Source organism: Gossypium hirsutum, chromosome D12, assembly GCF_007990345.1.
Source record: "Gossypium hirsutum isolate 1008001.06 chromosome D12, Gossypium_hirsutum_v2.1, whole genome shotgun sequence".
Taxonomy (NCBI): domain Eukaryota; kingdom Viridiplantae; phylum Streptophyta; class Magnoliopsida; order Malvales; family Malvaceae; genus Gossypium; species Gossypium hirsutum.
The window spans coordinates 30,670,322-30,684,912 of NC_053448.1; the positions used below are offsets into that span (position 1 = coordinate 30,670,322).

Sequence of the window (14,591 nt, forward strand, 5' to 3'; positions counted from 1 at the left end):
CATTATTCTAAGCTTCGTATTCTATCATGAAACATCAAAATTGACACATTTCATCTATGGGTAATTTTTCAAACATAAATTCTAGCTCAAATTAATAGTAGAATTAGCTTAAGCAAGTTACCGAGATTCTAAAAATATAAAGAACAAGAAAAATGGGGTCAGAACGGACTTACCATGAAGCTTGGAAGATGAACAAACCCTATTTCATGTCCATTTTTGTCTATAACATAACCAATGGTCTAATTACCATTTAAGGTCCTCCAATTTAAAATTTCATAGCAATTTGACACCTCTAGCTTCTAGAACTCAACTTTTTCACTTTTTACAATTTAGTCCTTTTTGGCTAAATTGAGTGCCCAAACGTCGAAATTTTTGAACAAAATTTTCACGAAATCATTTCGTGAAATTGTAGACCATAAAAATATAATAAGAAATAAATTTTTCCTCATCGGATTTGTGGTCCTGAAACCACTGTTCTGACTAGGCCTAAAATCGGGTAGTTACAAATAGAATTTAAATTTTACACCTTTTACGATTTAGTCCTTTTTTACCTAATTAACCATTTAAACATCAAAATTTATTAACAAAATTTTAATACGACTTTAAAATAAACTCACTGACATTAAATAAATACTAAAATAATATCTAACTTATCAGAATTGTGGTCCCGAAACCACTATTTTTGACACCACTGAAAATAGGCTATTACAGCCCTTACTTCATGTTTTATTCCTGTCGCAGAGTCGATGTCGCAACACGCCAGGACCTGTGTTGCGACGTAGCAACCAGCATGTTCCTCTGTAGCCATCTTTAGGGGTATGTCTTTGTTGCGACATTGAAGGCAGTTTTTCACTTTCTCTATTCTGCTCTCTATGTTACGATATTGGATCCTCTATGTTGGGACATAAGGTCCAGTATTCAGCCAAAATGCCCTTTAATGGTCTCATGCATGCTCTCAAAGTACGTTAGCTCCCCCTTAGGCCTCATTCGGCCCTTAAGGTTAATAAAAGGCTCGATGTGCACATTTTATTAAATGTAAACAAAACTAAAGAAACTGAATTAAAAATATAACGAAAATGCTTGTATTCAAACTTATTAAATATGAAAACTAGTTTTATTTGATGCATCGAATTACGGCAAATCAAACTCCCCCACAGCTTGTCCTCAAACAACATAAACAAAAACCAACATTATATATTGAGGAGTGTTGAAAATCGGTGGAAGGCTGTAATTGGCAGGTACAAGCCGCATTTATTCAAAAGTTGCAGATGTGGGAGATACGAAAATTTGTTAGGCCTCACACATGCACGTTAACACGTATGACAGAAGATCATTGAAAACTTGATTCTAAAACTATTTGTACGTGTATCATGCCAATGGTGAAAGACATGCCAACTATTAAAGTTACGGTACTGATTGCCGAAATGCAGGCACGATTCCAATATCGAGTATCATACCAAAAGGCGTGGATAGCTAAACAGATGGCAATAGAGCAATTGTACAGAGATTTCGGTGCGTCGTACAATAAGCTATAGGGATGGATAGCCGCTATGCAGGAGTACGTGCTAGGAACTGTCATTGAGTTACAGACACGACCTTATTACATCCTGGATGACCAATTACAACCAGGATAAGGAATATTTCATCGGATGTTCTAGACATTTGATCCATGTATGCGCACATTTCCCCACTGCAAGCCATTTGTGCAATTAGATGGGACCTGGCTATTCAAAAAATATACACAAATCCTACTTCTTATGATTGCTCAAGACAGGAGTAAGAACATGCTCCTAATAGTGTTTGCCATTGTAGATAAGGAGAACATGGAATCGTGAGAATTTTTCCTTACGAACCTGCGGAGGTATGTTATTAGCAACGATAATATTTACATCATCTCTAATAGAGGGAAAGAATTAATTACAGCCATTAGGCATTCCAGTCTGCCATGGAGATCTGTTTACTACATCCAGTACATCGCGGGTAACTTCCACCGAGATTGTAAGAATGCAAACTAGCGGAGACAAGTTGTGAAAATGGGTAAAGGATAACCTTATCTTTTCAATATATGTTTTAATGTTTTAGGGAAAAACTGTAACCTATCTTTTCTTAATACATACACAGCACACGAGCTAGAGCCACACATTTTTCAGAAATGAATGACTCGACTTGAGAGTGACATGGAGGTCAAACGAACACATCTTCCCGATAGTGGTTGGGTACAATAGAGTCGTGACAATGGGCTCATAGTTTCGACGAGGGCTTTCGCTATGGTCATATGACCACCAACTTAGCGGAGGAGATTAACTCCGTGTTGTTGAAAATGCAACATCTTTCTATTTCATCTGTCTTCTCGACTACATTCTACAGGTTGGCTACCTTGATGCTAAGAATAGGTCAGCAACAAGTCAACCAAATGGAAGCGAGACATGTGTTTTTCGAAGATGTCAAGGATGCAATGGTTGCAAACGGTCGGATGGTGAGGTCGATGAATGTAGAAGTATATTCATGACGTCTTGAAACATTTCGAGTTACGAAAACCATCAATCATCGACCTGGTATACCACCTAGGTCCTATGGAGTTGATCTTCGAAACAGACGATGAGATTGCAAGAGGTTCAAACAGTTCATTATCCATGTGCGCATGTCATGGTAACTTGTGCTGAAGTCTCACTGAATGTTGAACAATTTATCAATGATGTGTACACCCTCAAGCACACATTGCGTGTCTGGGAGAACGAGTTCCCCGTCTTGCCTGACTTATCTACGTGGAAGGTGCCTCCGACGACTTTCGAGCTTGTCCCATACAAAGGGTTAAGTAGTAATCCAAAAGGCACAATCATCTAGAATCCATAATGAAATAGACATTAAGGAGAAATCTGACGGTAAGCGTTATGGATTATGCAGATTAGCTGGTCATAATCAGAGTAAATGCCCGTAGTAAAACTACCATATTGGACAATCATCATGATCGCGCAGGAATTAAGCTTATGTAATTTAATGTATCTAATTTAAATTGCAAAGTTGTTCCTCGTTTTAATGTTGTAATGTATCTAATTTATATTACAGAGTCTGTTCCAAGTTTTAATGTTGTAATGCATCTAATTTATGATCACAAAGTTTGTTCCAAGTTTTAATGTTGTAATGTATCTAATTTATGACCACAAAGTTTGTTCCAAGTTTTAATATTGCAATTAATCTAATTAAATAAATACAAAGATTATCTTTTTTTCCATTTACAAAGTTTTTAGAATTAAAAAAGTACAAATTTTGTAATATTTAAATTGCAAGAAACCCCTAATATTGATGGTTTGAAGGAATGGTTCTAGGAGTATATTTCTTTAGGGGTCACGTTCACATTGCGGGTGATCACGGTGATCAACATTCTCTTTAGCCACAGGTAGGGGTGTGTGAAACATAAAAGAAAAATCATATGCCCCGAACGTCATCGATAAACTTAAGCTGGGAGGAGTAGAGTATTGCGGTGGATACAAGCCGGGAGGAGTAGAGTAATGCGGTGGATACGGGTGTTATACTACAGTGATACTACATTGAAGATATCAAACTTAGAATGATATCCGTGTCCTGACGAGCCCGGGAAATAGTCATTGACCCACAACTCTAGATGATAAGAACCATCCCCAGAATGTGTATGCGACCGCTCAGGCTCTGGCTCGGGTTCAGGGTCAAGCTTAGGCTCAGGCTTGGGCTCAAGCTTTGGCTCGTATGCCCCAAGTTGGCGCATGTGCGGGGGGATTACAGTTGATTGCCCACCAAGTAAATATAATTTTCCCGTACTGAAGTAGCATTGTATGTACTCTAACGATGGTTGCAAATTGAAAGAAATATCCATCTGAGGTCTTCGCGCCATCCGATTATCCCACACTACAATATATTTCTAGTGCACAACCCCCCAATTATTTTCATGTTTTCCTCTCTTGTTAATCCCGTGGATCTTCCCTGACTGCATTGGCAGATCTGGGATATACTGGATGCAATCTAACTACCGGAGTACTCGATCACCATGTTACCACTCGACTATCTAGAAATTGATAATAGGTGCATTAATGCACCACAGGTGTGAATGAATGTGGGTAGATGAGGGTATAACAGCCACAATTTCTGGTATTCGACACGGCATCCAGATGAACTGCGTGATTAATAACATGGTTAAAATTTAACACGATTCAAGTAAGATATACAAAGTAATTACATGTCACGAATATTGGAATAGCTTACCCCTTCCCAGGCATGTTGTTCAATCATGAGACGATATCGGAATAGTATATGACCTCCCGATACCCAAATTGGTACTCCATCTACGAAAACAAATTACATATTAGAATAGTATCATTAGAATAGTACCATTAGAAAAAAAATATGTCAACTAACTACTATAAAAAGTAAAATTTTGTCACCTATTCACCAGTGGAAATACGTATGCTTGGTGAGTAACCGATGCCAAGAATGGCATCCGGTAAAAAGCCCAAGACTGCAGCAATATGAGGCATCCACCTATGTCTATGTCATCAGGCTTTGTCGTCTGACAAAGCTCACGATACAACATAGCCAGAACTGCGGAACCCCAACTATACAAGCGAACATTCTGCAAATCAGTTAATAAGGGTAAATACATCAAATAAACCCTGTTGTTGTTCGTATCCGGCATCAGTACACCCCCTATAATATGCATAATGTATGCTCGAGCTGCGCACATCACCTCCTGCTTAGTGGCATTAATTGATAAATGTTCAAAATTGGCTTTCAACCATGAAAATCTCAAACCCGTAAATTTGAACTTAGCATCATTGGGCGAGACTCCTAGTAGGCTACAACAAAGGGCGGATGGCTCAGATATCGTACTTACACCAGTTACGGCACTCCCGTAGATTGGGAGCCTAAGTTGCAGTGCAACGTCCTCCAGAGTAACAGTGCACTCCCCACATGGCAAATGAAAAGTGTGGGTCTTCGGACGCCAACACTCGACCAATGCAGATATTAAATCATACCGCAAATGAAACGTCCAGATCAATGCTGCTGACCCGAATTCGGCTAACTCTAAGTATGGCATCAGTCGTTCATCCGGGGGATATACTAAACCATTCACCCAACCCCTCAATGCATTGTACGGGCCCTAACACTATTAAATTACAGAAAATAGCTATTATAACATAATTTATTTTCGTAAATGACGTGGAACTTTTTTTAAGGAAACCCGTGAATAACAAATAACAATATATTACCATATTATTAACTGTGTTTGATATGTGATCATCATTCTTAATCAATGAACCTATTTTCGATACCTGCAATTTCAAAACAAATTTCAATAATTAATTTCTAAATTTGATGCATTTTAAATATTTATCAAAATACCTAAATTTTATATATTGCTTTTAATTACAAAAAAACCAAATAGTTTTGTCCACATTATAGTTTTTGCTATACTATATTAACAAAATAAATATATTTTATAAATTTCAACTCAAATTCCAACTCAATGGTCCCATTCACAAATTCCATCTCAATGGTCTAATTTTTTACCTACATAAAAAAAATTTATATTAAAATAATAAAAATAAAATGCTCAAAAATATAACAGAAACATAACATAAATTATTTCAACATAATAAATACGAATATTGTTATTATTATTTTAAAATAAGTAAAATGTACTAGTTTAAAAGATAATATATATAATAACATGCCAACTTAATTGTTGTCAAAAATATTTTTTTTTCCTAGAAGGACTCAAAAGAAATTTCAATTATAATATTTATAAAAAATTTAAAATAAAATTTAAAACTCATAAACTCTTATTCCCCATTATAAAATCTAAAAAAAATTAGAACACGCTAAACTCTTATTCCTAATTTATCTCATAAATTTCAACTCAATGTCTCACTCACAAATTTCATCTCAATGATCTCATCTTTTACCTACATAAAAAATAAAAAATTTATATTAAAATAATAAAAATAACATGCCAAATAAATTACATAAAAAAATAAATCTAATAAACTTAAAACACATATGATAATAAATTACATAAAAATTAAATCTAATAAATCTAAAACACACATGAAAAATAAATTACATAAAAATTAAATCTAATAAACCTAAAACACATATGAAAAATAAATTACATAAAAATTAAATCTAATAAACCTAAAACACACATGACAAATAAATTACATAAAAAAAATAAAACATTCTTTGTACATAACATAAATAGGTTTTTTTACTTGAATAAACATTAAAATAAACTTATGAATGAGAATATAAAATAAATACAAACATACATTAATAGTTCTTTTTAACCAAATAATACCTTACAAAAATAAAATTAAATATTAATTCCGAAATAAATCAAAAACAACAAAAAAATTTAACATTTATTTATAACAAATAATAATTAGTAAATAAAAAATTGTCTTTTCTGATTTTCTTCAACACTAGATCTTTCTAACCCCAAACAACCTCTTAATTAATTTTTTTCAAACCCTAAACACAACACTAATTTTTTCTCAAATCCCAAACACAACTTTTTCTCCTTCCCTTTCTTCTTTCCTTTTCTATTTTTTTCCTTCCCCATCTCCTCTTTCTATTCTCCTTCTCTTTTCTTCTTTGTTTTCCCCTTCCTTCCTTCCCGCTCTCTTCTTCTTCTTCTTCTAAAATTTATTTTTCATTTCATCCGACCAAAATGGGGACATTGGGGACCTTATAATGGTCCCCAATACACATTTCACTACATCACTGCGACCGTTGCAGGGGTTAGGGGTGTGCCGCCTATGAGGTTGGCTTCATCACCCCTGTTCTGCCTATCAGTTTGGCATGACCAGGGGGTGTGCCGCCTACCTATTAGGCATCACTAGTGGTCCTGTCTCATCAGTGTCAGCGGGTCGACAGCACGTCGTCAGCGGGTTGGGTTTTCATCATATACGGGCCTTAAATAACCCGTATTTCTTTGGTGCCGCCTATTTAGATGACATTTTTGATTTTTTATTAATATTTTTTTAGTCAATTATGTCAGATTTTTAGGGTGGTATCGCCTATGCACCACCCTCCACTTGCATCAATGTACCATTTTGGTACATAATCCAGTTGACATAGTATTTATGTATTTTTTTTCATAATATTCGGGTAAAAAAGCCTATTATTTAGGTATATTAAATTTTCTATATTATTCGAGAAAAAAACCTAAATAACATTTTATAATTTTCAATATTTTTTACTTTAATTATTCCATTTTTGCTGGAAAAAATAAAATATTTAAAATCTATATATCATTTACGATTTCCTATATTTTTTTACGTAAACTATTTTCTTTTTTATTGAAAAAAAGTTAAAACATTTTCAATTTAAATATATGCATAATAATAAATTATTTTCTACCAAATAACTAGTGGCTGATTTTCGACACTTTGAAATATTAATTCTCATTCTCTAACCAAAACTATCTTCTTACGAATTTAAATACTTTTAAGCTTAATATAATATTTAATATAATATTTGGTACCTGAACTTGACACTTTTTTCTAATTTGGTATCTAAACTTTTTTTTATCTAATTTGGTACCCAAACTTGACACTTTTTCCTAATTTAGTACCTAAACTTGACACTTTTTCTTAAGTTGATAGTTAATTTTTTTTGGGATCCAATTTGGTACCTAAACTTGACTATTTTTCCTAATTTGGGACCTAATCTTTTTTTTTGTTCTACTTGGTACTTCAACTTGTCAAACGTTTGACAAATTACTCCAATATACTAACAATGTTATAGTTTTTTTATGAGGTAGCAAAAATAATCAATGTATGATTGACATGTGATAGATTATATGATATTTTTTTGTATTTTATATGTTCAATCACTTTTACTTTTATTTATTCAATTAATTATTTTATTAATTGAAAATAATGAATTTCTTTTAATTTGGATTTTTAAAATTCTTTTTTTTCTTATTTAATACTAATTCGTTAAGCATAACTCAATACTTGTTTTTATAACATGAATTTCCTCTAACACTAGCAATATTTTTGTAGCATAACAAAAATAATTAACAATCGTTAGTGTTTTGCGTAATTTGTATAATATTTAATAAATTTAGGTACCAAATTGAACCTAAAAAAAGCTTAGGTACCAAATTAGGAAAAAGTGTCAAGTTCAAGTACTAAATTGGGAAAAAAAATTTAGGTACCAAATTCAAGTGTTGAATTTTATATTAAGCCAAAACTTTACTAACAAATTGATTTTTTCCACCTCTATTAACTCTTTTTTTTTCCTTCACTTTAACTCTCAAGATTTTTTTTTCACATACATGAAAACTTTTTCCAAAAAATTTGGAGTTTTAAACAAAATAATGTGTGGTTAATTCGGAATCTTAAACCTTTAAACATGTCGATGCAAGGTAGAGATTCTCAGCTATCTATTTGGGATTCCTAAACAATAAAGAATCTCTACCCTTGCATTGACATGACAAGTCATGAAAAATCCCAAATTTATATGAAGGCTATCGAATTAAGGAAATGAGGTGCCTGCCAACCCTAAATCATCGATCGTCGTATCGACTTGAGTTTAAAATTTCATCACTCGTATTATTTTTGTAAAAAAAAACATATATTGTTTAGATAGAATAATTATTTTTTAATATTATTCTAGAAAAAAGTGCCTATAAAATTCAATCACGCATACATAGATACTATATAAAAACAAGTGGTAAGAAAGAGAAAATAACACAGAAAAAAATAAAAGAAAATTTTACTAATAAAGGAAGAGATTGTGGATGCTTTTGGCTATAAGTTTTAACTCAAAATTGCCACATCCATTCTACAATTGGGGCAGTGAGGTGTTTAGAAGATCTTCAAACTTCTCTAGCCTTCTTTCGTTCCTTCCTGGCTATACTATCTTTTAGCTAACTCACAATTCTCCTAGCTTTCCTTTTTCTTTTTCAAAACCTCTATCTTTGAATATTGGTTCAACCCTTCACTCATTTGTTTATCTTATCTTTATATATGCAAAGTGAAGGAGAGATAAAAGAAAGTTTTTAGTTTCTGAAAGAAGATGGTGATGATTATTTTTTGAGTTTTGTTTCTACAGATATATTAGTTAGTTTTTTTTTGTTGTTCTCGAGATTATCAGCTGAGAAAGTTGTGAAAAAAAATGTGGGATCTTAATGACTCTCCTTATCATCAACCAATAGACAATGAATCCGAAGGTTATTGTTCATCGCAGAAAACTTCCATAGACGGAGATGAAGATAAGGGAAAAAGGGTGGGATCCGTATCGAATTCAAGCTCGTCAGCTTTGGTGTTGGAGGAGGGATCGGAAGAAGAAGATGGTGAGAGAGGTAGAGGAGGTTTGAAGAAGAGAAGCAGCAAGATATTCGGGTTCTCAGTACCTCATGAAGAAGAAGAAGAAGAAGAAGAGTCGATGGAGAGTGAGGCGGGGCCGGTGACCCGCCAGTTTTTCCCAGTGGATCAAGAGCAGGAAACGGGTTCTAGTTCAGGGTTCCCACAGGCTCACTGGGTGGGGGTCAGATTCTGTCAATCGGAGCCTCACGCACCGGAAAAATCCGGTGAAGTATCACAGCCGATGAAAAAAAGCAGGAGAGGGCCAAGGTCGAGAAGCTCTCAGTATAGAGGAGTTACTTTTTATAGAAGAACCGGCAGATGGGAGTCTCATATTTGGTTAGTTTTTATTTTTTATATTTCTTGCTCATTTTAATCACCTCGGAATTTTCTCTTCTTTTTATACTATATTTAAACCTTCTCTTCTGGAGCCAATCAGAATTTTGAGGTGTTTTTTTTTTGGGGGGGTTTGTCATTTGACGTACAGGGATTGTGGAAAACAAGTTTATTTAGGTATGACTGTCCCTCCATCATTTGTCATTGATTTTTCAGACAATTTTTATAGCATTTTTTTTTCTGATATTGGTGAGATGGGTCTTTTCTCTTTGTTTTGTTGGCTGAGTTAGGTGGATTTGACACGGCACATGCGGCTGCTCGGTGAGCTCTCCAGTTTTATGTTTTAACCCTTTTTTCCCCCCGAAGAAAACAATGGCAAAAGTTGTAACAAAATTTTAGTACTTTTTGGCAGTGCATATGATAGGGCAGCAATCAAGTTCCGAGGATTAGAAGCCGATATAAATTTTAGTATCCAAGATTACGAGGAAGACTTGAAACAGGTAACAACAATTGCATAGTTCAGACTTTATCTTCAAAAGATCAATCTTATCTTGTTTTACAAAAGGGAAAGATTCTTTGTTTTACTTTTTTTTTTTTGTATAACAGATGAGTAACCTAACCAAGGAAGAATTTGTGCATGTTCTTCGCCGACAAAGCACCGGATTTCCCAGGGGAAGCTCCAAATATAGAGGAGTTACCTTACACAAGTGTGGGAGATGGGAAGCTAGAATGGGCCAATTTTTAGGCAAAAAGTAACCCTTTTTTTTTCTTAATCTTTGTATTCTGAGCTGACGATAATGTTTATGTCTTTATTGAGATGTTGAATTGTCTTCTTGCAGGTATGTTTATTTAGGCTTGTTTGACACCGAGATTGAAGCAGCTAGGTTCGTGCTTTACATTTTTTTTTAATGTTTTTGTTTATTAGTTTTAAGATAAGGCAGTAAAAAAGGTAATAAAAAAAAAGTTGATGAAAGTCTGGTGGGGAGTTCTGAAATGTCTGGTCCCGCTTATTGTAGGGCTTATGACAGAGCTGCAATTAAGTGCAATGGCAAAGATGCTGTCACTAACTTTGATCCCAGCATATACGACAATGAGCTTATTAATTCTGGTAGTAAGTAAATCGGTTTCATCCTATTATTCATTAATCATTACCCCCTTTGAAGATTTATATGCTAAATCCGTTGTTCATGCTTAGAAACTTCAGAAAATGCTGGAGATCACAACCTTGACTTGAGCTTGGGGAATTCAAACCCAAACCCAAACCAAAACAGTGCTAAACCTAATGCTGATAGGCAAAGTGGTACGAGTTATCAGCAGCATAGTCTCCCACTTGAAGCAACTGATTGGCAATGTCGGGGATTTAGGTCTATGGTCGGTATAATCTCACACCATTATTAAATAAACATATTGGGTTCATTTTTTTGTTGATCATATCAGTTAAATCTGCAGCAGGAATCTCGTAGAATTGATGAAGCTGGCCATGGATATAGTGAGGAAGAAACAATGCAGTTGTTGAGCCAAACTCACATTCACTCTCCAGCTGTCTCAGTTAAGTGTAATGAAATGCAAAGATATGGACAGATGAGGAGACCTGGAGGCAACAGTAACATGTTTCACATTGTTCCTCAACACATTAATCCATCACCTTATCAGGTTTCTATTTTGATTGATGGGGGGTTATAATATATAAAAATATAGCAGGAAAGCTGAATTATACAAGATGACTTGTTTTTTCGTAAATTTGTAGATTCATATTCCAAGAAGCAGCAATGGAGGGCGAATTGGGAGTGATCTTTCATTATCAACTAGTGATCAACAGTGGCAATCAGGTCCTCACCACCAGTTGTTTGGAAATTCTGCAGCATCATCAGGATTCCCATCGCAGATCAGACCTTCCCAAACATGGCTTCACCAAAATGGCTTCCATTCACTCATCTAATTCTTCACTAATTAAAATTCTTTACATGCCTTTCTCATATATCATCCTTTTTTTATTATTATTAATAATATCTAGATGTATAGAAAAACAATTCCAATCTTGTTGAATATATATTTATATATATGATGTTCTTCTGACTTTTCTTCTTTTTTTTTTCTCGTCTTTAATGCATTGCTTTGCCGCCCTACACAGTTGGTATTATTATTGATTTAATAATACCCCCCATTGTATGTATATGTAACTTTATCAACTATCATCATTAAATGTATCTTAAAAATTTTGAAAATCTGAAAAATGCTGCATGTATGACAAAGTAGGGAAATTATGAATGGATGGTGATGAATAGTCACCATCATTTATGTCCTTTGAATCAGTTCTCTCAAAACTAAAAGCAGGCAGACATGTGTGGTTATAATGACGAGATGGACTTTTTATCATCTTAACACCCCTACTCCATCCCCCATGGTCATTTTGCTTTAAAAAGGACATCTTGGAAGGGAAAGAAATGAAGACAAGGGACCAAATGAGTATTGGGGTAAGTGTACAATTTGGGTTTAAACCCACCCTTGCTGCCTGTCAGTTTACGAGGAAATATGTGACTTGAAAAAGGGTGAAGCCGAGCCCTGGATCAATATCTTGGTTTTTACCCCATACAGACGATAAAATAAAAAAATCTCCAATGGATTTTCAAGGTCTAAAAAAAACATGCGAGGACTGTACGAGGAAGTAAAGGGTGTTTCTGCCTTTGACTTTTTAAATTTAATTTTATATTAGATGTGCAACAAGTGTTATGTCTTATTTGATATCATCAGTCAGTCCATTTGTTAATGACTAATGCCCTCCAGCATCAAGATAATTAAAGGTACTAAATTTAATAAAATAGGAATTGTCATTTCGTCATCTGGGTCGTCATTCTTCAGTTTGTATACGGAGAGCATCGGGGACTTTATTTTTTATTTTAAAGATTTTCTATATGGAGCAAGGTCAAGGCCACCATCGTCTGTCTTCATTATCATCTTGAAATATTTAAGAAAATAATAATAATAGACTCTCAACTCATAAAGGCATTCATTAATGAAGTGGCTTTGGGGATAAAAATGGAAAAAAATTGCCAGATATATAGATTTATCAAAATTTGTTAGAAGAATATGCTAACCCTAAAATAAATTAAAAAAAAGTTAAATAAATATTCAGTCAAATTAAGGGAACAATATACTTTATAGATTATAAAAGCAAAATGAAAAAGAATAGAAACATGTAATAATAAAGTGTATAGATATATTTATAGTCAAACAAATCCTGTAGGCAAAATTCACCTACAACGTATAGCTGAAGAAGAAGAAGGAGAAGCATTATGATAAGCATCAAGTTTTAGGTTTCATGTCAGAATCTGAATCATATGTTGCATGTGAGGTGCCTCTGCTGCAATACATATAATGTCAAATGGGTCCATTGAGAAGCCACCTCTCAAGCAAAGAACCATCCCCTTCAAGCTCCTTCAATCCCTCTCCCTTTCTTTTTGAAGGTAGACCCAATTACTTTTCCTTTTTCTAAACCATTCATTCCAAGTGTATAAATCAATAAATTACTTTATGTCATCTTATTTTTATTTATGATTTTCACCTAAAAATATAATTTACAATGAGAGAATTTAACTGAAAGATGTTTTGCCCCAAATTGAAATATATGAAGGCTTAAATAGTAAAACAGCCCTGGAAAAATAAATGTGTCATTAGTTGAATTTTCAATCTAAAATAATATTCACTTGAGTTTTTAATTGACTTTGTAAATTCTTTTGTTGAATGCATTGTTTCAAATGTGTTAAAATAAGATGTCAAATCATGTGCTATTACTTTTCTTTTCTAATACATATTAATATTTTGATGACCAAAGCGTAAAGGACTCTCTCTGTCTCCTTATTAGATGCTCTTTTCCATTGCATAGGATCTGAGAAACGCTGCCAATTGCTCAGTCACGCAGATTCATATCTCTTTTTGTTTATTGGTTTTATAATATATTAAATTTTGATTGCTTTTCTAGTGTTTTGACATATCTCCAATTTTCTTTCTTTTATTTAATTAAATCATTCCAATTTTTCTCAACAAAAACTTGGTACTCAATTTAGTTAATTTCTTCGTCATTTGACTTTTATATGTAATAACCCTACTTTGAATCTTAAAATAATATCTTTAGATTGGGAGAGCCCTTGTTTCCTTGGATTTCTCTTTTATAAGTCTCAATAATAATATTTCATGTTTCTTTTATGTAAATCAGGTATAAATTAAAAGTTTTTTACAAATTGTTTTAAGTGAAGAACTTTCAATTGTTAAATATATATAATATTTTATATTAATATGATAAAATATCATATAAATTTATATCTTGATAAATTCAAGGATTGAATTGTTAAAATGTTAATTATAAAAAAAAGTAAAAAAAACTGTAAAGAATATAACCTAGTCGGTGGTTGGGAAGAAAAAAGTGGGGACGAAGTCAGAGAAAAATGAAGAGAAAGCAAAGGGCAGAAGGAACCGAAAGGAGTAAAATTAAAAAATATATATATAATAATAAGCGGAGGGAGAGGTATGGTAATGGTTGGCCTTTGATGTGGGGTTGGTTTGATTTGCCTTTGGAAAAAGTTGTGGCATTCCATTTATAGGATTTCTTCAACCACTGCAGCTTTTCTGCCTTCTTCTTTACAATAGAAACCCATCAATACAATAAATATACTCTCTTTATTACAATAATAATAAAAAGAGAAGAACACACAGACACTAACTTTTCACCTTCCAACTTGTTCATTACCTCTGGTCTTAGAAAGAAAAAAATAAGACAATAATTTAAGTAAAAAGATTTAAATATTACAAAGTGGGTTAGAAATGTTGGATTTGTAATCGTGAATGGGACTTGACTATGCAGGCATTGGTCCCTATTCCAATATGTACACTTCTTTTTAAAAACATTGGAAGAGA

At 33.5% G+C, this 14,591-nt stretch overlaps 2 protein-coding genes across 9 annotated transcripts; one reads left to right on the top strand and one right to left on the bottom strand.

Moving 5' to 3' along the window:
* Positions 1 to 4,259: 4,259 nt before the first annotated feature.
* LOC107941415 (protein MAINTENANCE OF MERISTEMS-like) lies at positions 4,260 to 5,068 on the bottom strand. The gene is made up of 3 exons (XM_016874986.1): positions 4,718 to 5,068; positions 4,424 to 4,603; positions 4,260 to 4,316 (listed from the first exon to the last, which is right to left on the bottom strand). Exons 1-3 carry the CDS (start codon positions 5,066 to 5,068, stop codon positions 4,260 to 4,262), a joined length of 588 nt encoding a protein of 195 aa, XP_016730475.1.
* A 3,634-nt stretch (positions 5,069 to 8,702) lies between these two features.
* On the top strand, positions 8,703 to 11,756 carry LOC107945402 (floral homeotic protein APETALA 2). 8 transcript variants are annotated; one of them, XM_016879394.2, is made up of 10 exons: positions 8,703 to 9,683; positions 9,832 to 9,857; positions 9,971 to 10,001; positions 10,093 to 10,180; positions 10,287 to 10,432; positions 10,520 to 10,564; positions 10,697 to 10,791; positions 10,876 to 11,051; positions 11,130 to 11,333; positions 11,428 to 11,756. In XM_016879394.2, exons 1-10 carry the CDS (start codon positions 9,157 to 9,159, stop codon positions 11,617 to 11,619), a joined length of 1,530 nt encoding a protein of 509 aa, XP_016734883.2. In that variant the 5' UTR covers positions 8,703 to 9,156; the 3' UTR covers positions 11,620 to 11,756. The 8 variants fall into 8 exon arrangements, with proteins under 8 accessions (XP_016734883.2, XP_016734884.2, XP_016734886.2 ...); XM_016879395.2 differs by having other exon boundaries at positions 11,133 to 11,333; XM_016879397.2 differs by having other exon boundaries at positions 10,885 to 11,051.
* The last annotated feature ends 2,835 nt before the right edge of the window (positions 11,757 to 14,591 follow it).

Bases quoted from the DNA above. Each gene is read 5' to 3' on its own strand.
- LOC107945402 (XM_016879394.2), top strand. From the start codon at position 9,157: ATGTGGGATCTTAATGACTCTCCTTATCATCAACCAATAGACAATGAA. The intron at 10,433-10,519 runs GTAACCCTTTTT...GTCTTCTTGCAG, and splicing joins GGCCAATTTTTAGGCAAAAA to GTATGTTTATTTAGGCTTGT. The intron at 11,334-11,427 runs GTTTCTATTTTG...GTAAATTTGTAG, and splicing joins TTAATCCATCACCTTATCAG to ATTCATATTCCAAGAAGCAG.
- LOC107941415 (XM_016874986.1), bottom strand. From the start codon at position 5,068: ATGCCATACTTAGAGTTAGCCGAATTCGGGTCAGCAGCATTGATCTGG. The intron at 4,604-4,717 runs GTGATGTGCGCA...ACTGATTTGCAG, and splicing joins TTAATGCCACTAAGCAGGAG to AATGTTCGCTTGTATAGTTG. The intron at 4,317-4,423 runs GTGAATAGGTGA...TTGTTTTCGTAG, and splicing joins AAGCATACGTATTTCCACTG to ATGGAGTACCAATTTGGGTA.